The 26,175-nt window shown below is 51.9% G+C and overlaps 1 protein-coding gene across 1 annotated transcript in view; it reads left to right on the plus strand.

Annotated features, from left to right (window-relative positions):
• SDK1 (sidekick cell adhesion molecule 1) overlaps nt 1-26,175 on the plus strand; it is a 905,178-nt gene that overhangs the window by 798,639 nt on the left and 80,364 nt on the right. Inside the window, exons 28-31 of the mRNA XM_020281544.2 lie at nt 442-540; nt 12,097-12,291; nt 15,920-16,121; nt 24,010-24,113. Coding sequence (XP_020137133.2) covers nt 442-540; nt 12,097-12,291; nt 15,920-16,121; nt 24,010-24,113 — 600 coding nt within the window. The remainder of the gene's footprint in view (nt 1-441; nt 541-12,096; nt 12,292-15,919; nt 16,122-24,009; nt 24,114-26,175) is intronic.

Raw genomic sequence — 26,175 nt, forward strand, 5'->3', positions numbered from 1 at the left:
ACCTGCATTTAGAGTTGGAAGGAACATCGGGCCACCTCATCAAACGACTGCTTTGCGGTTGTCAAACCCAGTGAAGGAAGCTGAGTTCAGATTAGTGAAATCTTCACTTTTGACCTAGTGCGCACTCTACAAAGTCTTCTGATGACCACACACTAGTTTCCTGGCATATCATGACACTCACATTATTCCCAGCATAGTTGCTGAGCCCTGATTTTGGAGCTTGGAAAGTAGATGGGCAGGATTCAAAATGAGGTGTTTTCTCAAACTCGTCAGGGAGCCACACAGAGCCAGTGAGATTGCAGAAGTCATTCGAGCGAGACTTCAGAGCGCTCCACCCTTGAACAGTGTCATCCATGCTCGGGGCTGCAGTTGGCTGACCCTCGGAATCCTGTGTAACCTGTCATTGTCTCGGTATCTGGATCACTGTGTCTTTCTCTTCAGCCCCAGGCCCCCCCGTGAGGCTGGTGTTCCCCGAAGTGAGGCTCACCTCGGTGCGGATCGTGTGGCAGCCTCCGGAGGAGCCCAACGGCATCATTCTGGGTAAGGAGCCGCGGCGACCAAACGTGGAGCAATAAACAGATTGATTCTTCCATTTTTATTAGGTACTTATGAGGTTAAAAAAATCACGTCTACAGCAGCCTCACGTTTTCTGAACTGAGATGATCATGGACCCCTTGACTGTTCTCTGAGTTATGCACAAAGGCTCTTTTGTGGAATGAAATTTGCATTTTGTTAACCCAGAATTTGTTCTGTTTATTCGAGGTTCATGGAAATGCCGTTTGTAATCAACCTTCCCTTTGCGCTGTGAAATATCAGGCTATTTTGATGTGTATTTGGGAAACAATAGGCTAGTTTTTCATAGAAGATGCAGATATGGGCTTTGCTCCCGAGCTCCTGGAAACATCTTTCTGCCACAGTGCTTGCACCCAGTCCTTGTAATAAGCTACTGAAGTGAAGTGTATGCCTTGGGCCCCAGGAAATTTGTTTACTTTTAACTTTTCATTCAGAGAAGCAACTCTGATAACATTGATGAAAAGCCTTAATTTTTCCCAGTTCCTTAAAGGCAGCAAATTATATTTTATAATATCATCAGTTCCTTTATTTATTCTCCCTTTCACTGAGACAAATTAGGACTTTCTATGAGCCAGGCATCATATGCATAGTGGGAGGTGAGGAATTAATAGGATGTGCCCATCCACAACACGCCCCCTGTCCCACGAGGGAGACGCACAGTGAAATTACAGGGTGGTGAGTGTGATAAAGACTCTGTTAAATGCCCCCTAAGCAGCTCCTTCTGGGTGAGGGTCTTAGTGGGCTGCTTCTGATCTGGATCTCAAAGACAACTGGATTCCAAAGCCTTGGAAGGAGGGAAAGGAAGCATCCACTCAGCCAGAATAGGATGCCTTTCCTGTGGGGCGGAGGGCAGATCCAAGGCTGCCGGTGTCGGTGGGGTTGGTTAAGAGCTGCTGTGAGCGCCCTGCTATGCCCTGGAGAATGTGGCCCTGAGGCCCAGATGTTTTAAATTGGGCTTTTAGAGGCAAGGCCACGAGGCACAGAATATTGCTCCAGACCCCGCAGTTCTCAAATACGATATTTACCTAATCCTAACACACTGGAGACCCCCTGATTCAGTTAGTGTTCTAGGTGATTTTCAGTAAAATTATAAATCTGAAATCACAAATGAGTGGTAAAAATCCATCACTCTTGCCTGCCTTTGATCTTGAGATTCTAAGGTTTGGGTTGAGAAAGGGTTTCATTAGGAAAAAAAAAAAAAAAACTTTGGAAACCTGCGCCGAGTGCAGTAGGGAGTCAGTCACCCAAGGACTCTGAGCGGGAGAGTGACATGATCAGATCTGTTTTTTAGATAACACCTCCGGCCGCAGTGAGAAGGTTGGACTGAAAGTCAAATATTTATCGAGCATTTGCTTCATTAGGATGGGGCCTGGAGCATCCCTACACGAGAAGGCTGTGGCCTGTTTTCACTTTGATTTCTGTGACTTCTGGAGTCGCTGGATTGAAGTATTTCGCTGTGCGTGTAGCATTCTTGACGTAGGTGACCTTTGGAATTGCAGGTTCTTGCTACTAAAATCACAAATTTAAAATCTTGCTACTAAAATCACAACTGCAAAAGCCACCATGGAAGTGAGCGTTTCAGGGCCTGCTACAGCTGAGGGGCCACAGGTCACAGCTGGGGCCTGTGCAGAGACGCCAGACCTGGGGAGGGTTTGGTCTGCAGAGCAGAGGGCCAGATGGCCAGGGCCAAGAGGTGTGCCGGAGCCCCAGCCTGGCAGGGCCTGCCTCAGTACACCACCAGGCTGCAGCCTTTCTAGACAAGCAGGGCTAAATACCTAATTACCCAGAAGTCGTCCCCAGCATGCGGTGAAACAGGAAACACTGGAGCGCAGAGGGTGAAATTCTGACCTCTTGCTTCTAGTCCCAGGAGGTCGAGGAACTGTGTTCACTGTGAAGAAGCAGGCATTCCCCGGCCCCATCCTGCCCAGAGTCCCTGGCTCCCACTGCCCGCCTCAGTAGAGCCTCCCAGCACATCCTGACTCTTCCATCATCTCTGTGCATTCACTGTCACCCCACTGGGCTGCCAAGAAGAGCAGCAGTTCTGGAGCAGGGTTGCATGGGGCCATGTGGGAGCTAAGTGTGTTTCATCTGTTTCTCTATTGCTAGAGAGAGGCCTGTGCTCTGATTCTGATGCCATGACTTTGACCTGCCCACCCAAGGCCTTTCTTGTAAACATGGTGAGGCTCTGGCCCCAGCCAGCTCCAGGGTGTGCTTGTTGGGGCCCCTGTTCCTCCGTGGAGACTCACGTAGAGTGTCCACTGTGCCTCCAGGTCTCTGCCTGCTTGGGTGTTTCTCTTTGCTCCCGGCAGCGCGGCACGATCCCACTGTCCAGATGAGACTGCCAGCTCTCTTTAAAATCTGTCGTTAACTTTTCAGGCTGTCTTTAACCTTTGTTTCTCTGATTATAAAGGCAGTATAAAATGATAATTGAGGCAACAATGGAATGCCATTTCACATTAGTCAGATTTGGAACCATAAGAAAGAGTGATAACACCAAGCACACATGGGGATGTGGAGGAACAAGCCCCTCCTGCACGTAGTTAGGAAGGTGAATCGGTACAGCCACTTTGGAGACCCTCCTGCCAATATTGAGGAAAGGCAAACAGTCCATGCTCCATCCGGCAGCTCTGCAGTTCTAGTCTGGGCCTTTTGCCCTGGAGAAATTCTCACGCGTGCACACAAGGAGAAATGCAGGAGGATATTCATTGCAGATTCATTTACATAGCAAAAAAGAAAGCAGGTTAGTCTGCATGAGTTTTGTTACGTGTCATGAACCTCAGGCTGCCTGCTTTTATTTTCCCCTGTGTTTTAAGTGCTGTGTCACAGACAAACACAGTGGCAGCGTAGGTGAGGTTTTGGACGTGACAGCAACACTACCCAGGTGAGGCTCCAGCCTGCAGTTTACTAGCTGAGTAAATTCGTGAAAGTTGTTTAAAATCGCCATGGCTCAGTTTCCCCACCCCTCAAAGGGGAATAACATTCATGCCTCCCTCATCAAGTTAAATGAAGTGCACCCAAAGCACTAAGAACAATGCCTGCCACATAGTAAGTGCTCAATAAATGTTAGTGTTAATATCACATTTAATATTCCCTCATTCCCTGGACCATAGGGAGCTAGAGACCTGGGGCTGCTCATAGGCCTTCATGTCACTGTGGGCTCAGCATAGTCCTCATGTCTGCTTTGAATTCACTGAAGGGGCATTACGTTCATATGTTCTCCATAGCTCCAGGTGCTGGAGCAAGGGTTCATGTTGATAAGAGAGGGGAAAAAACCTAGAAAGGCAGTTGGGTTATAGAATGTTCCTAATGGACTTTGAGAAGTTTGGATTTTGATTTGCAGTCCCTAAAGGCAGGTCACTGAAAATCACAAAAGCTCAGGTAAGGAGAGGTTAATATTTAAATGGTTTGAGCACTCCAGCCATGGCAGAGCAGATGCTAAATCAAATACTCTGTGTCTACCTGTGGTGCAGAAGACATCATGTTGGAGCCTCTTTTGTTGAATGGCTTTTGGTTGTAATTGTAACTCGTGTTGTCTGGGTAACCTGTCACCTGTATGTTATTGCAGCCAGCACACCAAATTGTAGATGCTGTAGGGAAGATGGGAAGACAATTTCTAAAGACTCCAGTTGGTGTTCATAGGGGAAAAAGAAAAACATCTTTTTGCATGACTCACTTTACATCCTGAGACCTTGAATCAATGTTCCCACTCTGGCAGCTCGGCCTTCGAAGTATATAAACACCTCTGCAGTCCGAGCTTTCGTAATCTATATCAAAACATGTTCTTGCATTTCCAAAAGAGATTAACAGCATGAAACACAGCCAGGTGCCTAGAGAGAAAAACACTTGCTTATTTGCGTAAATATTTTACTATGGAGAGCTTTTAGTGCGTAGAACCTTCCTTTGGGGAATGCGGCTGTAGCCGCCTGAGTATGGCCACCTCCCCTGCCTTCAGCAGACTACTTCACACGACCATAAACACTATTGAGCTAATGTAATGCTTGAGCTCTGCAGACCCCCCAGGACTACCCACGCCAGAGCTCCCCTCCCTCACCTCCCCACAGTCAGGAGGCCGTCTGCCTACGAGGATCTAACACTTACCTTCAGCTTATTACAAAGGGTGTGCGGGGACTCAGCTGAGAATTAGGAGCTCAATTGGATATAATCCATGTTTGCAGATTCATGATTCAGACCCACTGTTGCATTGGTTCACTCCCAGCCCTCAGATGGATAAATTGTAAAACCAGCAAGCCACGGCCTCCAGGTGAGGCTGTGTTGGCCTCCTGGGTGATTGAGCGCTTGTGGGTTCTCTGACCAATTCATGGACGTTGGTGAAGATGGCCCCCCCTACCCACTCACTGACAGCCGCTAGTGAGGGGTCAGCAGCATATGCCCTACCGAAAGCCTTGCTGGGGAGCCTGAGCTTGGGGCCCCAGTGACATCCCACTTAACAGGCTTTCTGTGTACCACGGAGCGTACCATCCATAAGTGCTTTGCAGCCACCTGAAACATCTCCCACGTCGCCCTGAGCACCGCTCTGTGGCATCAGCTTTGGTCTGATCGAGAAGCCGAGACCCCCATAAGGCTACCAGTCTGTGGTCCCATCATCTTAGCATCACCTGTTTGTGTCTTGCAAATGGATGGTTCTGGAACTTGTCTGACACCCATAGCACACACTCTTTTTGGACTCTTTTAAGATGTGTGATGTCTCCTGCATCTTCTAGGTGTGTTCAGAAACCTGTTAGGCCTCTCACTCTGTGTTTTTAATCTTCAATTTGATTCAATGTTCCTGGTAGTTGGCCTTGCTCCTTGAGTGCTTGTATTATCATAATTCATCCATAACCTTAAAAATAGGGCTTCTCTCCAGCCACATTTTACCATCAGTATTGATTGGGCTTATCCATTCCTTCCTAGCACACACCAGAGTCTTCTGCCCTTGCATTGCTGAAATTCAAAGCACTAATGGTTTCTGATCTTGCTATAACCATAATTACATAACTAGCCTTTTCCACTGAAACACTCTTATCTCCCAACACCATCTATCATTATTCTCTGAAAATGCAAGGACTGTTACTCAGCTGCTTCTTTTAGCCATTTATGCACAGAAAGGCCTCCTTCCCATTGTCCACTGAGTCTAGGACTTTTTAAATGTGTCAAGGTAAGATATAGGAATTAATCTTTATGTTCAACAGACCGAGGTGTGGGGACCAGATGATACCATTTTTCCTTTAAGATACATAATAGGAAGGTGCAAATACTACCCAGAGGCTGAGGAATTTTCTCCTAGTGGCTCAGCATGGAAACTGAATCAGAGGTAGAAATAATAACTCAGATTTCTGCAATTAGGAACAAATGACATTGTGCTAGACAATTTGCATACATTATCTCAGGGGCTGCATCCTCTCTGTGTTAGAGTGGCAGAGGCTAAAGTTCGGGGAGCCGAGGGCACCCCTGCAGCAGATACCCCCCCTTGTCCACACAGTGCAGTATTATGCAGTCATTCAAACTCTTGCTTCTAAAGAGAAAAAATGCTTTGATATGTTGTGTGGAAATAGCAGAATGAAAATCCCGATATTTAGAGTAAAAACCCAGTTTTGTTTGAAATTCATATGCATAGAAAAATGATTACCAAAATAAAAATTCCCAGGGTAGCAGCAACTATCTCTGAGTGGTGACCTCATTGCACTGTGGTACGAGCCTCATTGCAGACCCGTCACCCAGGACTCGCCCCTCTCAGCTTCCAGGGCCTCTGCCTGGGGGGGGGGGGGGCTTTCTCTAGTGCCAGAGCCTGCTGTGCCATTAGGATTCAGCCAGACTCTTAGGGGTCCCCCAACAGCCCTCAGCCAATGCCACTTTGGTAATTTGCCAATTACCAAAGCCAGTGGGTAAATCCGCAGCTCCCTCCTGCTCTGCACCTCTGGGAGGAGGCTAAAGCCTTCTCCACCAGCTCCCCAGTGGGCAGAGCCCAGCCCAAGGGGTCCCTGCTCTGAAGCCCCTGCCCAAGTTCATCAGCTTCCTTCCCTGCCCGTCTCACTTCTACCCCCATCCTCTGTCCCTGGGCCGCCTCCCACGTCACCATTTGCACCCCAATCCTTGCCTCGGGTTCTGCCTCTGGGGGACCCACCCTGAGGCCATAGATGATTTCTAATTTCAAGCATTTTGTTCTTATGTTTTAGATGACTTTTATAATAAGGAAACAAACTATATATATAATCTTAAAAAGGCAAACCCCCATCCCCCAGGAGCATTATGGGACTTAGGGGCCGAGAGCTTTGGAGCCACATCCACCCTGGGCTCTCCTGAGTGGAGCACTCAGACTCAGGCCGAGACATTTCGTAGAGGAAAGTGTCTGTGCCGGGGCAGAGCCCAGTCAGTGCACACTGCTGGCCAGCTCGGCAACAGTGACTCCCGCCATGCCTGCAGACGCGTGACATCCAGAGCGCCTTGTCCCCGTATGGTTTCTCTGGGAGCAGGCACTTCCCCTTCTTCCAGTTCTGGCTGCTGCCCCCGCATGTGTCCCCAGTCTGCTCCTTGTAGGTTGTTCTGTCCTGCTCTCAGAGTTGGTGGCTTCACCTCCAGCCCACTGCCTGGCACTGACCCTGGGCCCACCTTGGTCAACCTATTTCCCTATGCTGCACCCGAGGCTCTTCCAGAGGGTCTGGTTTCTTTGGCACTTTCTGGAGCAATATGTCCTCCCCGGACAGCAATGTCACATGCCGGAGGTCCTGCTCTGCGGCTGTGCCATAGCCAAGCCCCTGGCACCATGATGTGGATTCACTGCTTCTAGATGCTGTGCAGTTGCTCCCACTCCGTCATGATCACCGTCAGAATATCCTGCTGAGGGACTTGCTCCAAATTGTTTTCTGTTCTGTCTCTCTTTTCTTCAGTGGTCACACTGCTATCATTTTACAGCAGGAAGGGGCTCAGGAAGACAGCAGGTATTCCCGGAAGAAACCCAGGGGCCCCTGGCCCAGCCCTGCTCACTGTGTGCTTGTGGCAAACCCTCACTCCCCGTCCTCTACTGTGAAGTGGAAACATTAGTCTCTGCTCACCGAGATCGCAGAGCCTAAATGAGACAGGTATAAAGTGCCTGGAATATAGAGGCCCCTGATAAGTTGTGGCTAATTTTTAGGAAATTATCATTAGTAAGAAATGGGTACCTGAGGGCCATAGAGAGGTGGGACTTGCCCCAGGCCTCCTGACCACCCGCTACATGATCAGAGCTTCTGAGAGAGCTGTGAGGCTCACACCCGCAAGAGACAATCCAAACATACCTGGCAATGCAGCATTCAGGGCAGGTGAGGTGACACACGCCTGCGAGAGGAGGAGGAGGGTGGACACAGAGTCACATGCAGAAACCCACATGGTCCGAGGCGTGGCTGAGGCCAGGGTCACCCTGGGGAAACCAAGAGAATCAGGGGCAGCCGTGGCTAGAAAGGAGAGTCTGGTTAGTCTGAGAGATTGGGTCTCACTTCATGCCCACATTCTGTGGGTCATGAAGACATGCCTTTGAACAGAACCTTCCTTTCCTCACAGCAACAGCCTCATCTGAGCAGAGACAAGACACGAAGAAACGGTAGAGATTAAGCCATAAGGAGAACACATCTGTAAGAGTTTATACACTCTTGCTCCTAAGAGTAAATAATACCTCATTAATTCACTTGTTAGTTGAAAGGCAATTTGAATTTTTAGTCAGGAGTCCTAATCACACACAACTTTCCAAAATATGAAGTAGCAAACGCAGGGAGCTAACGTGAGCTGCTGGAGATCGCAGGAGACGTGCACTAACGGGTGTCAGGAACGCAGGTCTCGTGTTGGTTCTACAGATGTTAGAGCTCGTGTTAGTGCCCACAGATGCTTGGAGAGCACGTTGCGTTAGGTTTGTCTGCTGTCCTGGCTGCCAGAGGTTCAGACACGTTTTTTCACACTGTGAAGAGGAAATCTGTTCAGCTGCTGTGCAAATCAATGAGACAATCCCACACGACATTCTGAGTGTAGAGCAGGCTGAAACCCACACGTATGCACGTTGGTGTGTTTCTCATGCAAACCTGAGTTTTGCTGCTTCAGGGACGGGACAATTTGTATCTCTTCATCACAGGAGCGATGTTCAAATGCCTAAACTACTGGGTCGCACATCATTCTTGATGTTTTTCAAGTACCATGTTTGATTATGTTTTTGTTGGTGATGTTTGTGTCTGCCCATGTAGCCTCTGTGCTTTATTATGAAGTTTGGTTTGTCTTTGTGGAATATCTTTCTTTAGTTTCTTTAGTTTGCAATTGTGCATATGATGATGGCGATTGGCCCTTGGACAGTTGCTTTTGTGTGAGTCACAAATTGACTTTCCTCCAGCTGTCAGGTGGACCAAGGCCCCTGGCTGACACCTGGTTCTACGTGTAGCTGGCTTTGGCCTTTATCTGTGAACCACAGTCTCCTGTGGACCCAGCTCTGATTTCCCCTGTTTGCTGCTTTCATGCTATTCATACCCACAGTCCCAGGTTGTGCAACAAAGTGCCAATGCTCCAAGTCATAACAGCATGACCGTAGTGATATGACTCACAAAAGCCAGGGGTAGACAGACTGAGAAGGTTAGAGGTGATGAGGAAATGCTGATTTACACAGCTTCCAAAGCAGTGGGTGATTGTCAAGAGATATCATTCAGAGATAATAAATCAGGAAATAGTGATATCAATGTATTTAAATGTATAACGGCAACTACTTGGAGAAATAAAAGCAATAGCATAACTAGCCAAAGTCGTGTGACAGAAAAGCAGGGCTGAGAAGAGGGTGCTGTGCCAACCCTGTCACCATCGGCAATGAGGAGTTAGCAGGTGCTCCCCGGAGAAGCCGAGGATTGAGTCAGTTATGCAAATTGAAACTTCAAGGGTATGTACTAGAAGAACCAAAAACAGGTGATAAACCTTCCAAAGGCTCAGGAGGGGAAACACACATCCAGCACACCAAACGCCAGTGAGAAGGCCACAGGCGGGACAAGGGGCCCACGATGCCACCCATGCCACCGTGTGTGGAAGAGGCGTCTTCCCAAGTGCACCCATTTCCATATTCTCAGCGTGTGGCTAGAAAGACGCACCAGAATCCCGTGATGGGGCTTGCTTGGGAGAGGGTAGAGGGGGGCCTGGCTCAGAGTGGACAGAAACATGCTTTGTACTGTCTGCCTCACCCTTGTGCACTATTTTTGAGAATATTTTTGAGAATATAATACAATTCAGAAAGTAATAATAGGACATTTTAATGCCTTTAAAAAGAAAGGCAGCATAAGTCTAGAAGTTTCCTAAGATGAACATGAATTCTGTGATCATAGATGCTGTTCCCAATCGGAAGGCAGCTGCCAGAGGCCTTAGAATTAGGATGGTTCTCCCAGCCCCCGAGGAGGCAGGACACTGCTGAGAAACACGCACTTGGAGGGGTGCCCCGCTGATGGAGCACCCGCTCCGCTCCTCGCGCAGTGCTGAGCACGGCCACACGCAGCTAGCTCAGTGAGGCCTCGTAAAGTCAGGGTGTTACTCCTACTTTACAACCAAGGTAGGGGAAGTGAGCATCTGTCCCCAGGTCCTTAGGGGCTAGGCTGGGAGTTGGACCGTGTCTGTTTCATGTTCACCATCCTGTCCTGGAGCTGCCAGGCCTCAGACACCTGTAAAACTGTCACAGTTTCAGTGCCTGGGGGGGGGGGGGGAACCAGAGGTGCTCAGAATAAAATCCGTGGAGGTTATAAAAATATGATAACTCTGTGGTTGGGACAGAATCACCAAGACACCAGAAGGCAAAGGGCCTGCTCGGGACAGCATCCTGCCAGCTAGAGGAGCAGAGAGAACCACCATAATTATTTTGTAATGACGTTAAAGCCAGGAGCAAGCATGCAGTGACAGATGTGCCTCCCAGGTCCTCAGGAGTGTGAGCTTGTGGAACCCTCCGGGCAGCCTGCAAGGTGTCTCCTGTTATCCCCAACATTGTCTCACAAACTGAGACTCAGAGAGGCCACCTCGTGTGTTCACAGTCACATAATGGAGAATTTGCAAGGTCCAGATTCCAGCCCATGAGTGCCGCTCTAGGGCGTGTGTCCCCCCTGCTATGGGACACTGCTTTTTGTTGGAAAGTGTGCTCATCTATTGCAGCATGGGGGTCTGAGGCTGGCCGGGCCACATTAAGAAAGCCCCAGGGCAGCAGGGCACCACAGCAGGGAGAAGAGCCGTCCACAGAGCAGGGTAGTGGCCATGCTGGCAACTCAGGGCCTGAGTTCAGGGTCCTGCAAACACCAGGGCCTACAGGTGGCATCATTAAGGACAGGGCAGGGCGTGCACCCCACAGTCTGTGTGGTGATGAGGATGACACTGGTGATGGCCAATAATGGCTGCAGGCCTGGTGTTAGGGCAGCTTGAAGTCTGACCTCCATGTAATTGTCTCCTGGCCTCCCAGATGGTGGCCGGGAGAGCTTGTTAAACAGTTGGATAAACGACAAAATGCAGGAGCTGGGAAGATGCCAGCAAGCTCGGTCGCCAGTGGAGCCAAAGCCCAGGCAAGAAGGAGGAGCAAAAGGAGTGGGGGCACCTCACCCAGGGTAGAAGGATAGGGGCCTGGCAGCAGGTATGGCTCATGCAACCCCGTAGCGAGGCAGAGCTGGGGACACCCCTCTCAAGGTTTGCCCACTTGGAGGCAGAGTGGGCAAAGCCACAGTGCAGCTCTACCTGGTCGGTTTCTTCTTGTTGAACCTGAGCGGTTGGGTTGTGGCTGATATTTTTGGATGCCACTGTGCCCCATCAGCTCTGGTTGTAATCCGTGCTGGGGCTCCGCAGCTGGGCCACACACTGTCTGTGAGCCTAGGGAGGCTAAGCCCCATGTGGACGGCAAGGCCTGGGTCTGGAGAGGTGGCAAGGCCTTTGGAGACCCGGTGGAGAGGCCTCGAGTGGCCTGGTCAGAGAAGTTTGATCGTTAATAACATCTGATGGACCACAAACCCTGAGTAATCAGGGAACTTTGAGAGACATTGGGAGCCACCAGCCCTCCCTCCACTGATTAAGAAGCTCAGGGAGGATAATTTAAAGTGGGGAGAGCTGCTGGGGGTGGGGGTGGCTGCTACTGGGAGGGAGCTGGGGCTGCAGCAGACAGGACTGGCCGGAGTGAGGGCCCTGGAGCTGTGTGACCTTGGGCAAATGCCTTCCCCTCTCTGTGCTGGGCGAGGGAGGGGTGGGAAGGCCAGAGTACCCAGGAGCAGTGGTGGGCACCTGGCACTGGTGGCATTCTCTCTGCATACCAGCATCCTCGGGAAAGACAAAACTGCCTTCACATCTCGTTCCTGTGAGGGATGAAGAGGGAAGCGCGTTGCTGGGGAACGCGCCCAGAGGCCCCGCCATCCGTCATGCAGCAAGGACGCCCTTTCAGGGTGCAAATAGCTGGGAAACGAGCAGCTTGCTCCGGGTTTCCAGCCCAGCCTCATGCGGGGTGGGGGCCGTGAGGGGCTTCCCCAGTGTCACGAGTGAATGGCTAAGCAGCTCCTGTCCCCACCCTCACAGGGTACCAGATCGCCTACCGCCTGGCCAGCAGCAGCCCCCACACGTTCACCACGGTGGAGGTTGGCGCCACGGTGCGGCAATTCACAGCCACGGAGCTGGCCCCAGAGTCCGCGTACATCTTCCGGCTGTCGGCCAAGACCAGGCAGGGCTGGGGGGAGCCTCTGGAGGCCACTGTCATCACCACGGAGAAGAGAGGTGAGACCTGCAGGCCGGAGTCTTGCTGCTGCAGACGGATGGGAAGGACAGGAGGGAAGATGGGTTGGGATGGGTGCTGTGGGCCTGGCGGGCGCGGCCTCCTCAGCCAGGCCCTCCATGGTCTGCGTGGACACCAGGAGGCTGGGGCCTCCCTTTGGAGCAACAGAGGGACCTGAGCATTTATTAAGTATCCACTGATCCAGACACAGAGCCAGGCATATTACTGTATGGCATCTGCATAGCACGACCTTTAGCCACACACCTGCTCTCTCAGATGGGTGAGCTCATCCCAGGTTTAAAAACAGAGAAATACTCTCAGAGAGGTTGTATAACTGGTCCAAGTTTGCACGGAGTCTTCGGGTTTGAGTGTAAGCCCTCTGAAGGCAGTTTCCTGGTCTCTGAGGTTCAAAACCACATCCCCAGTTGAGCAGGTGCTCAATAGATGTTTCTCCTAAGCAGCGCTCCTGCTAGTAAGAACTGCCATTCCCGAACACACGCTCTGCTCCCAGCACTGGCTTTGCTGCCTAATATACTTTACGTGGCCCAACCTCACTGCAGCCAGGGAGGAGCATGGTATTAGCTCCGATTTTACAGAAGATGAATTGAGGAAAGCGAGACAGATTTATTAATTTGCCCAGGACACACGGCTGTGGATCTGAGATTGGGACCTGCCTCCGGCAGTCCACAAGACCAGCTCTAACCACTAGAGTCTGTGGTGGGCTCCTGTGTCAGTGGGCTCCGCACCGGGCAAAATCGAGGCCGCAGCCCCAGCTCTACCTCCAGGTCCTGACGACATGGCCAGAGATATTGGGGGAAAGGAGGACAGGAAGGAACTTCCCTGGCTCTAGAGCTGTGTGACCTTGAGCACATCCCTTCCCCTCTCTGTGCAGTGGGCTAACGAGGGCTGACAGTGTTGTCCTCAGAGCCCCCAGGGAGCGGGCAGCATAATGCAAGTGTCAGTAATGTGAGCGAGTGTTATTGGTGTCTCAGTGACGATTTCACTACAAGATCTAAGGCAGACAATTTAAGGGAGCAACAAATTGAACGCAGAGTGCCTGGAACACAATTTGGTCTGAAATTACGCAGGCTGCGCTCTCACTACTCATCTCGTGAGGCGTGGCCACATCTGTGGCCTTCCTTACCTTCCATGGAAGCATCCTGAGGGTTTGCTGGCCAGGAGGCCGGTGCTCCACAAGGTGCTGTAGCCCCCTAAAGTTGGTGGCAGCAGAGTGGCTGAGCCCAGGTTGAAGGCTGGGGCTGTCCTGCTCCAAGGCCTGCTCTGCGCTTAGCCGTCCGTCGCCGAATCCACCTGTCCTTCATCTGGTGTTCAGTGAAAAGGCCACAGTGCGGAGCAAGCTGACTTTAAGAGTAGACTGCCCTGAGAAGGAGACACCTCTCATTTTTGATTTCCAAACTGGCGCTTAGATGACACAGGTGAGTCAGGCCTTCACAGCCGTGATGCGCGGGTCTGCGCCAGGCCAGAGAGCCATGCTGATTTGTTCTGCTCAGTCTCTGGACTGAGTCCCAAGAGCTCACTCGGTCCCCAGACCCCCACCCTGCCATCAGGGCCCTCCCTGCCGGCCCCAGAACCCACATGCTCCAAGTGGCTCCTTCTCTTTCTTCCTTTCCTGGATCTTAAGATCAGAATTTTTTTCCCACTGCTCAGAGTTTAACTCATCACTCCCTTAAGCTGTCTACTCTAGATCTTGTAATAAAAACAGTCACAAACACAACGCTAACAAGCTGTCTCAGCTTGTTACCACTCCACCTGACTCGCCTCCTCCCAGGGGCTCCTGGACAGTGCCCACCTGGATGGCCCCGGTGGGGAGTGTTGCTGATGGGCCACCCTCCCCCCAGCCCACTGCACGCTGCCAATCTGATGTCACTGACATAGAGCGGGGGACAAATGGCTGTCAGCTCCTGCATGTTAGCTGTGCTGGAGCACATGGCTGACCACCTCCAGCCAGCAGTGGCTCCCCCTTCCTGTAGCTTAGAATCTTCTGGGGGAGGCTGAGTCCCAGCCCCTTGTGCACCCTGGTCACCCTGACTGGCAGCTCGGCGCTGACCAGTGAGCCTACTTCCTGGTGATGTGATGGCAATGCCTCCCACAGAGCAGCCTGGCACTCAGAACAAGCATGTGCTCCTGCACTGCTGTTACATGATGACTGTCATTTTGATCACTCATTGGAGGGACAGAAGCCTTCATGTCACCAGGGGAGGGCCTGATGGCAGAGCGGGGATCTGGGGACACAGTGAGCTCTTGGGAAAAAGGGCGGGAGTCTGGACTCGTCCCGGAGACCAGGCAGCAGAATAAATCCACACAGCCTCTCCAGCCTGGCGCAGATCCTCGGGCCGTGACTGGTCCAGGGCAAATGGCACATGGAGGCCTGATGTACATGTGTGACCCCAAGCTTCTCCAGAAGGAGAGGATCCCTGTGACAGCCACCTGTGCTCCTGCACTGGTTGTCAGCACAAAGTGCCTTCCAGCATTTCAGAAAAATGTCAATACACTCCCAGAGCAAACGTTTTGACTTTATTCTTCAATGTACTTGTGTAGTTTTACTGTTCATTTTTCTGAAACGCTGGCTGTGCTCTTGCTATGGCCAGGCATGTGTGTGGGTGCTTCCCAGATGGCACCCACAGACTCTTCCCTACACCCCGAAGTCAGCCCCGCCCGCCCCTACCCTCCACAGCACCACCTGCTTTTCAGGCTCCAGATCTGGGGAATCTCCACCGGCCCCCCCCATCCTCGGTCCTGTGGCTCCAGGAGAAGGAAGCCCGGAGAGATTTGCCGGGTGCCAATACGTCCCAGAGGGGGCCCTTGATGCGGGGAGGGGGGCTGCCATGCCGGCCGTTACTCTGAGGCCAGGAGAAATCACGGTGCTGATTAAGTTAGATCGAAGTGCTCCTCACAGACTGGCCACCGCAGGCCCGGCAATCAATCGCTGCTTTATTACACGCCACACATTTTAATCAGAATCAATAATCTTCATGATAAACAATTAAACAATTATTCCTCTCTCTGTGGACTTTCTCTGCTGAAATCGATGGGGTGCAGAGACACAGAGAGGGCAGACGCTTCTCGCTGGAGGCCGGGCCCCCATCCCCACTGCTGCGGACCCCGAGTGGCGGGCGGCCCCAGAGGCACCCTCGCCCCCACGGCAGGTCTGAGCAGAGGCCTTTAGTGCTTTAGGCTCAGGTCGACTGCAAGAGAGAGGATAGTCAATGTTAAGGATGCATTCATCCCAAAGTCAATAAAAGAGTCCAAAGGGACCTGGAAGTGCTTGGGAGAGCCCGGGCCCTGCGATCCCAGCTGCCGTTCCCAGATGACTGTGCTCCGTGGTGAGCAGGCTGGGGTGCCTGTTTTGGCTCACTTCTGTCTGTCTGGCTGCCTGGCTCGGCTCTGAGTGGTGCTGGAGGCCTACAGGGGTCTCCAGTCATATCCAAGGTGGGCGCATCCACAGTCAGCTGTAGGAGAGCCTCACACCCGGGAGGAAGCGGGAAGGCTCTAGACTGAGCCCTGCAGGCAGTACCTGTGGGCTGTCAGCAGTAAACAGTGGGCTTCCTGGGGAGCCTTTCTGGAGGGGCAGCCTCTCACCTGTCCTGGTCTGTCCTCATTTGGTTGCAGAGCGGCCAGCGCCCCCCAGAGAGCTCCTGGTGCCCCAGGCAGAAGTGACTGCGAGAAGCCTCCGGCTCCAGTGGGTCCCGGGCAGCGACGGGGCCTCCCCAATCCGGTACTTCACCGTGCAGGTGCGAGAGCTGCCCCGGGGAGAGTGGCAGACATACTCCTCGTCCATCAGCCACGAGGCCACGGCCTGCGCGGTGGAAAGGTACTGAGAGAGCCAGGAGGACCCTCCCCGGGCAACTAGGGCCCTGCCAGTGGGGGTCCCTGCCCACCTCCTACTGCTGGCTGCTGCCCACAGAGTGGGGAGTCTGTGTGGGCTCAGGAAATGTACCCCTGAAAGCTCATGCCCCCCTTCTTATCAACACTCCCCAGGCCAGAGACCCCAGCATCCTGGGTCCTGGAGCCACTTCCAAGCCCACCCGGGCCCTTCCCCTGAGCCTGCCCTTCCAGGTGTGCATCTCATGTTGGTTCACATACCCAGGCCCCCGGGACTGGCGAGGCATGGAGGAGCAGGTGGGCTTGGATGGTGGACTGGAGTCCTAGCCCCTCTCCAGGCCACCCTTAGGGAGAGGAGGGGGTGGGGAAGGGGTGGGCCCAGACATAGGTGCTGAGGGCTGGAGAGATCCCTTCTCCGTGTGCTCGAGAAGCAGCCGGGATGGACTGCATCTCTCTGTTGTGTTGTCCTTCTTTAGTGATGGATGATGGGGAGGGGGCTTGCCCAGGGGACACGATGAGAAGCTGCTCACCTACTCGTTATTAGGGAGCTGTAGGCACGGGCGGGGCAGCACCCAGGCGTGACCCCGTGTGGGCCTGATGACTACAGTTTGCAGTCTCACCCGTCTTTACCCTTGAGGAAATTGAGGCTGAGAGACTCAGACTAACTGCCCGGACCTCACAGATGGGCAGCTGGATCCCCAGAGAACCCCTGACCCCACACCTAGCCCAGGCACAGTTCAGGCTCTGGAGTGAGGGGCCAGGCTGGAGTGTGGCTCTACTGCTGCCACCTAGATGTGACAACAGTGGGATTTAAGAAGGGAACTCGGGGGGAGGGGGGAAAATGGGCATTTATTGAAACCTTAAAATCTGTACCCCCATAATATGCCGAAATAAAAAAAAAAAGAAGGGAACTCGCCTTCCCTGGCTCAAAGACCCAGCCTATGCCAGAGGGGAAGTGTGTGCACAGGAGAGACGGTCTGCAGATGAAGCCAGAACCTTCTAGGTGCTGGTCCAGCTCCCACCATTGCCATTTGGGGGATCCTGGGCAGGTGAAGCGGGCTCGTGGTTGTCTCCTGTCACTTGCCTTTTGAGTTGTGTGGAGATGACTGTAGGTGCCTGGGTACTGGGTACTGGGCCCTGGACCGGCGGGAGCCATTAGTGTCCTGACACCACAGCGTCACCCCCACGCTGTGCCCCAGGAGGTGCGGCAGTGTGTTAAACACAAATCCTGACTAGAGTCCAGGAGCCGCCTAGGCAGGTCACACAGTGCCTGTGTGGGGCTCTAAGGCTGAGGGACCCCTTGGAGACAGGCTCAGAGCCAGGTCCAGGCCATCAGCTCACAGCCCTGGCTGTCCGGGCACCCAGATGATAAACCCTGGCACAATCACCCTCTTCAGCCTCATGATCACAAAGCTCTCCACTCTGTCTGAATGTCAAGGTTGGGTGGTCCTAAGCACAGGGATTGTTTTCAGCGGGTCCAGGGTCACTTCCAGCCCCTCTTAAAGGGGACAGCGTTTGTCCAGATCCAGATGTGTATGTTGGCGAGTTGGAGTTTAGAAAGCGTGTTCCGTCCCACAGCTGCACTTACACCCCTTGAGGGAGTTAGGAGGACGGGATGGGGCAGCACTGTTCGACGCTCTCCTCTGAGGTGCTTTGCAAGGTAACTTATCAAGTAGCTTCCAGATGGCCAGCACCTCCTGTGGAGACTCCATTTCTGTCACTATTACCACTGCTGTTCTCATAGCCATTATCACTCATCATTCTGTCACTTTCAGAACCTTTCCATATGTTGTTTGATTAGTGAAGATTCGGACCAGACCTCTTCCTGTTCCCATTTTACAGATGAGGAAGTTGAGGCAGAGATGTCTTAAGTAATGCATATGCTGTGTCTCTGCTTCTCCAAATGGAAAAGATAGCCCTAAAATTGTTGTGGCTCTGACATCCTGTGGGCCTATAGCCCACAGCTTCATAGGCACAGTCCATTTCTTGCAGTGGATTTACGAGGGTCTGGGATGTGGTGAAAATCTAGTGCGTGAGTGTCTAAGCACCAAGCCTTCAGCATCAGTCTGCCCTTAGTAGCCATGTGGCCTTGGAAAAGTCCATCCATGGCCACTCCCTAAGCCTTGGTCTTCTCATCTATGACAGGCAGGGCTGGAGGAATGGTCCTGTTGTCCTTTCTGCTCTGTGAGTCCAGGATTTTCCTCGTTGCTGTTGGCAAACGGCAGCCAGCAAATGAAGCCATCCAGATAGTCAGACTGTCCTCCAAGCTCCTGCCAGCATCCCACTGACCCTTTGAACAACAGCGGTGGGACTGGAGAGGCATCGCTCTTGGCCCCCAGAGGACAGTGCTGTTAATGGCAGGTGCATCCACCTGAGCCCTGGGATTCTCCTGGCAGGGCCCTGAGAGTCAGACGAGTGCGGCCAGGCATGCACAGCCTTGCTTAATAAGCCACGCTGGGTGCTTAGCTTAATTAGCAACGTGCGAGTGGATATAAATAACCACATCCCTTTGTGTAACCATCTGAAAGAAAGAAAAGAAAATCCAACCACTTTTCCTGGAGGCTTCTGAAATCAAACAGACTAATTGCGTGCTTGGGACTTCATGTTGGAAAGGAGAGGTCCATGTTTCAGGACGGACAGTTTAATTTGGTATAGGAGAAACTGTTGTCAATTTCCTAATGGGCCAGAACTAGGACAAATGCTTCCTCCACCTATCAATAGAAAGCATGGCACAGGCAGAATCCCAGGGAAGCAATATTTCATACACTACATGGCATAATCCCCCTTCCTGTTTAATAATCCTGACAGCTACATTTTACTTTTACCAGTTACATTAAATCTGCTAGTGTCCAAAAATCATGAAGAGTTTAACCATCTAAATCTAGTGACTGTGACTATATTTAGTGAATATGCGTCTAGACCTGCAGGGAGCAGGGTGGGTCTGGCGCGTATCAAGGTATGACCAGTTTCTGGCTAGTGGTTGAAGCTGGGAGACTGGGTGGCCTCCCGCAGAAGTATGGTAGAGAGGAAGAGAAGGGCTTCGAGCCCAGAGCCACATGGAGATTCTGGATGTCACTTAAGGGTGGAACAGGACAGTGTGAGCTCAGGGGGTGGTGGTCACCCTATCGTGGTGGGTCCTGCTCTGCTCTGAGCTCTCCCACTGTGACAGGTGTGATGGATCCACACAGACAATGTAAGGCCAGGAGGAATTACCAGCAGGATTCCGGAATAAATAAAAAGTATTTATTCCGCATAGGGCTGTATGGGCAGAAGGGAGAATTTGGGAGACAGGGTTTTTAAGGATAGTTTGGAAGTAAGAGATTAGACAATTAGGTTAATTGGAGCAAAATTATTGGGGTGTAGAAATCATATTCTTGTGTTGCTCCAGTCCTTGGGGTCACAATTCCAGTTGAGTTGGTTTCTTGGTCTGGGCCGCCGGTCTGGGTGGGCCAGTTGATGCACTGGAATGAGAGGCTTGGAAGATACCTTAAAGACCACCGTTAGGTTTCAAAAAGGTGATATTATCTATGGAGAAAGTTAAGAATCTTTATAGACACCAACTATGGGGAGAAGTTAAGAATCTTTATGACCACCAGCTGCATGGCTCCAGAATGGCAATTATAGATAAGCAAACAGGGGAACAGCAACTAATTATTATCATTATTTTTAGTTAGGCCTGTGCATTATTTTTAGCGAGGCCCTTACCATAGTTCTTGCCATGCACCCTTTTTTATTAATTTGAAAGGGCAGTTTCATTAGTTCCACTGGGTTGTTTCTTTTCTTATTCTCCCACATAATCTTTAAAAATACTGCCAGGCGGACTTGGCCAAAGATACACGTGAGCTTGATATTCTTTGCTCCTCGTAATGTCAATAGTGAATTCTTACCATGTATTTTCAGTATCTTCAAGATAAATAAAGGCATCAGTGGATTGCTTTTAAAATGCTCAGGACTCACATATTTTATATGATAACCAATATTCATATATGGGGCTCCCAATACTCATATGAGTCTGCATTTAGCCTGGAAGAAGGGACATTGAATTGTCAGCCATGACCTCCCACCCCTGACCCCAGAACACTGTTGCTGTGGGGTGAGGTTTGGCTGTGAGGCTCACAGTCTGGGAGGGCACACGCACAAACTGGCTTCCTAAACATACCAGGTGCCTGGTTCTGGGCGGCGAGGGCCCTGTGTTATCCAAATCTGTGTATTTCCTGAGTTTCAGGTGGTTAGAAGTGAGAGTTTAGAGAGCAGGTTTTGTCTCATAAATGTACCTAATCTATTCCGTTTTTGAGTTTGGGTGGTGGGAAGTGTGCGGAGGGCTGAGAGCCGTGCACAGCACTGATGGCTTCCTGGGGGCGAGGGCGCCAGGGCCTTGCCGAGCCCTTGAGGAGACAGGAAAGGGAAAGTAACATTTGTGAATTGCCTACCGGGTGCCAAGACCCGTTAGACTTCATGAAGGTGGCTGTAGAACTTAATTTTCACCCGGCCCTGGTGGAACAGGTGCTTTCTCCATGTCCGTAGATGAGTAGGGCAAGACTCAGGGAACCTGCCCAGGTTAGTCACGCCAGGGCCAGCATTTGAGTTCTGCTTGGCCAACTCCACAGCAGAGCTGAGTAGACCTGGATGAGTGAACAGAAAAAAGAATTTGGGGGCATTAGAGGGTTTCAGGAGAGTATTCTGGGTCGTTTGTTCACGTGTTCCCTTACCAAGTAGTTGCTGCAGCTGTGCTCTGCTGTGGAGGGAGCGTGGCAGGAGTGAGGGTGCGGGGAGGGGGTGGGGAAGTAGACCAGCAGTCCAGAGGAGCAGCTGCAGAGAGGCGAAGAGGGAGGCTGGGGTGGACGTGCAGAGGATGTGGCGGTGCAGGACCCCTGAGCAGGGCCCGGGAGCGCACGTTGGGAGAGGGGAACCGCTGCAGGGAGCGCCCTGAAGACCCAGAAATCAGGGCGCTGGCGTGGCTCGCAGCCGAGAGGGTTGGCCTGTGTGTCAGCCCAGAGACAGTTAATCAATCCTTGGTGAGCGAAGTGAGCCTGGCAAGACACAGGGCTCACACCAGGACCCTGCTCCCTGCTCCCTTTGCCTCGTTTGTCTCAGAGCTGGGTCCAGCGCTGCCTGCACACCACTGCGTGCCCAGCGTGCAGAATGGTAGAGAGAAGGGGTCTTCAAGGACCCTGCAGTATGGCCCTAAGTCCCCAGATCGTTATCGAACAGTGAGGCCCTAACTGTATGGTGCTAAATAGAGTGACGATAGTTGTTTCCAGAACACCTGCTATGTGCCAGAGACTGTGCTGAATTGTACATGTGTCCTCTTACCCGACCCTCCCAAGAAACTTCAGGGACAGGGACTATCATCCTTCTTCCTTCCTTCAACACGCAGTTACTAGACACAGGGACACAGCAGTGAATGAGGCAGACCTGGCCCCTGGCCCCCTTGGACTTTGAGTCTTGTGAAGACGTCAGGCAGCCCTCAAGGAAACGTCAACTACCAACGGCGATGAAGAAGATGAAGGAAAGGGATGGGTGGGGAGGGCGAGCGGCAGGGCTGGGTGTGCACTGTCGCTATCTAAGATGGCTCCTAAAGGATAATAGTAACAACAGCTAATATTTACTGAGCACCTGCGACGTGCCAGACCCTCTTCTAAGTGCTTCACCTGAATTTAATTCTCATCAACTTTATGATGCTGGCGCCACATCAGCCCAGACACAGACGCTGAAGCAAAGCCAGCTGCCCGAGGTTTGCTCGGAGTTCGGAGCAACACAGTTTGGGCGCAGAGTCCAGGCTCCTGACTGCCCCTTTGCTGTTGGCACTGCAAGAAGGAGCAGCTGGCCCTGCAACCATGTGTGGCTCAGTGGGCAAGGAGGGCGGCCACAATAGAAAAAGCATATGGTTATCACCAGCCGGGATAAAATAACTTCTAGGAAGCTAGGTGCAGGCAGAAGTTGTTTGTTTGTTTCGACTTAACAAAGTCTACCTCCCAGAGACCCGTAGCAAAGATCATTCTTAATGGTTGGACGTTAGCAGCATCTCCATTAAAGTTGGGACCAAGGCCAGGCTGCCCCTGTCACTGCTCTCTCTCATGCAGAAGCTGAGTGCAGAGGCTAAGACAGGTGCCTGCAGTCAGGGCCTGGGAGTGCAGGTAATGCCGGGTTTGGGAGGGCTTTCAAGAAAAACCATCCCCTGAGCCGTTAACTGGTAGAGAAACATTGCAGTCTGGTCTCAAGTAGGAGGGTGGTATGAAAGCAGGAATAGAGGGAAAGTTTCTGATTGTGGTTTCCAAAACTGGTTATCAATTTTCTAAAACACAGAATCTTTTCCTTAAGCCAAGTATTACCCAGGACCAAATGTATAAACCAGGCAGAAATGGAGCTCCTGTTAGTGGAGCAGGTGGTGTGGGGCTCTGGACTCACAGAGGGTTCTCTGGGGTTGCATAGAGTCTTGGGGGATCCACGGTGCTCGGTTTGAAAGCCACTAGTTTTCAGATTGGACTGGAGGGAGGAGGGAGGATTCGTCTTCAGATGACAAGCACTTTGGCTTAGACTGATAGTCAAGGACACTCAGAGATAACTTGGCCTGGGGAACAGGGGTTGGAGAGTCCTGGATCACCCCAAGTCTTCTGGTCTGGGAAACTGAGAGAATTGTGGAGCCATGGCTAATACAGAGCCACTGCCAGGAGGGGAGGAGAAATAAAGTGGCTTCCTTCACTGCTCATTTCGAAGTGATGGAAAGGACGTCAAGAGGAGTCACTGGCCAGATCCTAAACAGGCGAGGGCGTTTGGAACTGCAAGTCAGGTCGCTGAGGGGCCAGGGCTCCATGGACCCTCAGGCACTGTCTGCACAGAGGAGTTTGGCTGAAATCTTAGTGTCAGGCGCGGCTGGGGCTTGGCATCCGAGACCCAATCCACACAGAATGGCTGGATGAGTGGATGGATGGAAGGAGGAAGGATGGGTGGACGGATGGCAGTAGGAACACCGAGCAGTGCCTCAAGGGCATTAGTGCCCCTAAAATCTCCATCAAAGGGCTGGGGGCATTTTTTCATGTGGACAGTAGACACAGATGTATTCTTAGGTAAAGTGGCACATGAATGTTGCTTTAAGAAGAGCCCCCCCCATTCCAATCCTGCACTCAACAGTCCTCTGGCAGTAGGCACGAGAATGGATCTAACTGGGCCCCTGTTTTCTCATCCTTAAAAGGGGAATAACAATGATTCCTGCCTGTCAGAGTGTGTGCAGGTTAAATGGGGTAATGCTTATAAGTGCTGGGCATGATGTCCGGCTCAGTAAGTGGTAGGGTGTGGGTCCAGGTGGGGCTGTGCTGACAGCTGGGACAGAGGCTGGGCTGGCCTGTGCAGACCTCTGCAAGGAACATTTAAGGATGAGAGAGGAAGTGAATCAGGTGGGAGGGAACTCATTTACCTCTCTGGATGGCACGAGGGCTGATCTGATTAGCTCCTCCTGAGGAATTCCCTGAGTCCCTCAGAGAGCAGTGATTTGCTGTGCAGGAGTGTCTCTAATGACAAGAGGTGCTAGTACCTCCCTGGGGAGCTCTGAGCAAAACCTTCCTGGCCAGGAAGTTCTGCACTCCCCTCCACTCTGTGAAATCCCTCTCCCTGGGCATTAACATAGTCCAGGGTGTTCAGGGGCTGCTCCCAGACAGATTCAAGCTCCCCTTAAAGGCCTTGCTCACTGCAGCTGAGAAGGGGCACAGTCCTGACCTGAGAACAGCTTCCATGCTGCAAGGTAATCTGTCGTGCCTCACCCAGAGCGCCCGTCAGGGCAGGGACGAGGTTTGCCCTTCCTTCCAAGGCGCCACCAGGAGTGCCATGGGCTGGGCAGGGTGGCAGGTGCCTGGCAGTCATGAGTCTCTCCCACATTTCAGGCTGAGGCCCTTCACTTCATACAAGCTGCGCCTGAAAGCCACCAATGACATTGGGGACAGCGACTTCAGTTCAGAGACAGAGGCGGTGACCACGCTGCAGGACGGTGAGCAAGCTGGGCCCAGAGTGCTCTCCTGGCTGCTGCCTCTGGAGCCAGGACACTTGTTCCGAGAGAGGGGCCCCGCTTTCATCCTGAGCCAGGAGGGGCCCCCGGGGAGTTGTGGTGGGCAGGAGAACTCCATTAGTCACAAGTAGCTCAGAGCTCTCCGGTATACCCTGTGGCTGTAAATCAAGGCTTCAAGAGCTTCCAAATGGAATGGAAGTTTCTTTGATTGGCTTCCAAAGCCCCTACTATCCATTAGCATCCCAGAAACTGAATAATTGATAGGGGAGTTAAAAATAAATGTCAGCGGGTAGCTGGGTTTTAAGAGGTTTTCCCAATTTTTCTCATTCACAAGCCAATGTTTGACAATAGGGCAGGTAAGTGATGGAAGTGAGATCTCCTCTAAGCTCCAGGTGGCATTTTCACCCCCTCTGATCTACCTCAGAGGTGCTGGGCCTAAAGATTTACTGTAGTTTCACATGACCCAGGCTACGGTGCGCCTGGAAGACAGCTCCATCCTATGCCTCCAGTGGGGCTGGCTGGGCAAGTAGGACGGAAGAGAATGGGAAGTGCATACCAGCCGCTGCAGCTCAGATCCCAGGCCAGAAACCCCAGCACTCAGCTCACCCAGGAGTGCTTATAGCAATTCCCTAAACCTACCCCAAAGCACTATCTATTTCATTTAACATAGCAGTGGAACGATTTTCAAATACACTAGCTTCCAGCAGGCTCAGCCCGTGACCTCACATCTTCAGTTCTGCTCTTTTTAAGACCTGAAAGTTAGTTTCTCTGACACAGGCCTCACATGACCTTAGCGACCAGCAAAGGGGCTGAGGGGAACCATTCTCTGTTTCTCAGCAGCGCACAGAGCTGTTCTGCAGCAAACCCAGTGCTCCCAGTGGAGCAGAGTCTCAGAGGGCCTCTGACAGGCCCCCAGGTGTGCTCCCAGGAAAGGCCAGAGAACTGTTGTCTTTGTGGCTCCTGTTTTCTAACCCAAACTATTTCGTGGGCACTAATCCTTGGAGTTTATTAGATCCCAGAGGAGACCTGTAGGAGAGAAGGCAGCAGGGCTCAGGGAGAAGCCGCCCATGCACAGGGTGTGGCCCGGTGAGCTCTGTGGTCCTGGGGTTTGGGGACCAGTCTTGAACTCACAGCATGGGGGAAACAAGAGATGAGACAACCCAAGGACGAGGGTCCTGGAGGATGAGGCCACTTGTGGCTGGAAAAGCGTTTCCAATGAATCCACTTAAAGTGGGGGCTGATTTCATGCTGAACTGCAAGGAAAAGGTTTCATTAGAACTAAGTACAAAGCCAAACTGTGCAAAGGCATTCATTTAATCTTACATTTAACACAATTGAGGTAATATTTGCAACTAAGCACTCATTCTCAGGATAAAGGAACAACACACACAGGCTGGTTTTGTTGTCCTAATACCTCTGACAGATTGTGCCAGAGCAGGATACAGCAGCCTCCTTGCCAGGCTGTGCATCCAAATGGTTCATTTCTGAAAAAATATCCAGGGGCCTCTTTAAGCTCCCTACAGGCCTTTCTTAGCCTTTGATATTCAAATCAGTGCTTTGATGCACCTATCTTGTCTTCTCCTTTTCTGAGATTTGCAGTTCTCTCTGCAGTGGATTTGCATTGCATTCGTACTGCATTTCTGTGCTATCTGCTGGAGATTGGCAGGCGCAGCCTGACTCCAGGGCCCAGGGAACCCCAGCTACATGGGGAGAGTCCTCTGTGTACGAGATGGTTTCCTGATACATATTTTCTTATTAAGGTGATTTTTATTTCCCTGCACACTCTCACACCTTGAGGCTATCAAGAGCCCCCATAATTGCACTCTAGCCTGAGCAGAGCTAGCAGGAGAGCTGGTGAGAGGGCCCCCCCAGGCTGGAACGGCAGGAGGTTCAGAGGGCAGGGAGGGAGATTGATCGCAAAGGCAGAGCTGGGAGGGGAGGTGTGACTTGTGCAGGCTCTGCGGGGGCTGGGCACCAGATGAGGACCAGGCCTGGCAGGTCCAGAGGAGAATGGAAGAACAGGTGCCACAGGGACAGATCCTGG

The sequence above is a fragment of the Microcebus murinus genome, chromosome 19, assembly GCF_040939455.1.
Source record: "Microcebus murinus isolate Inina chromosome 19, M.murinus_Inina_mat1.0, whole genome shotgun sequence".
NCBI lineage: Eukaryota > Metazoa > Chordata > Mammalia > Primates > Cheirogaleidae > Microcebus > Microcebus murinus.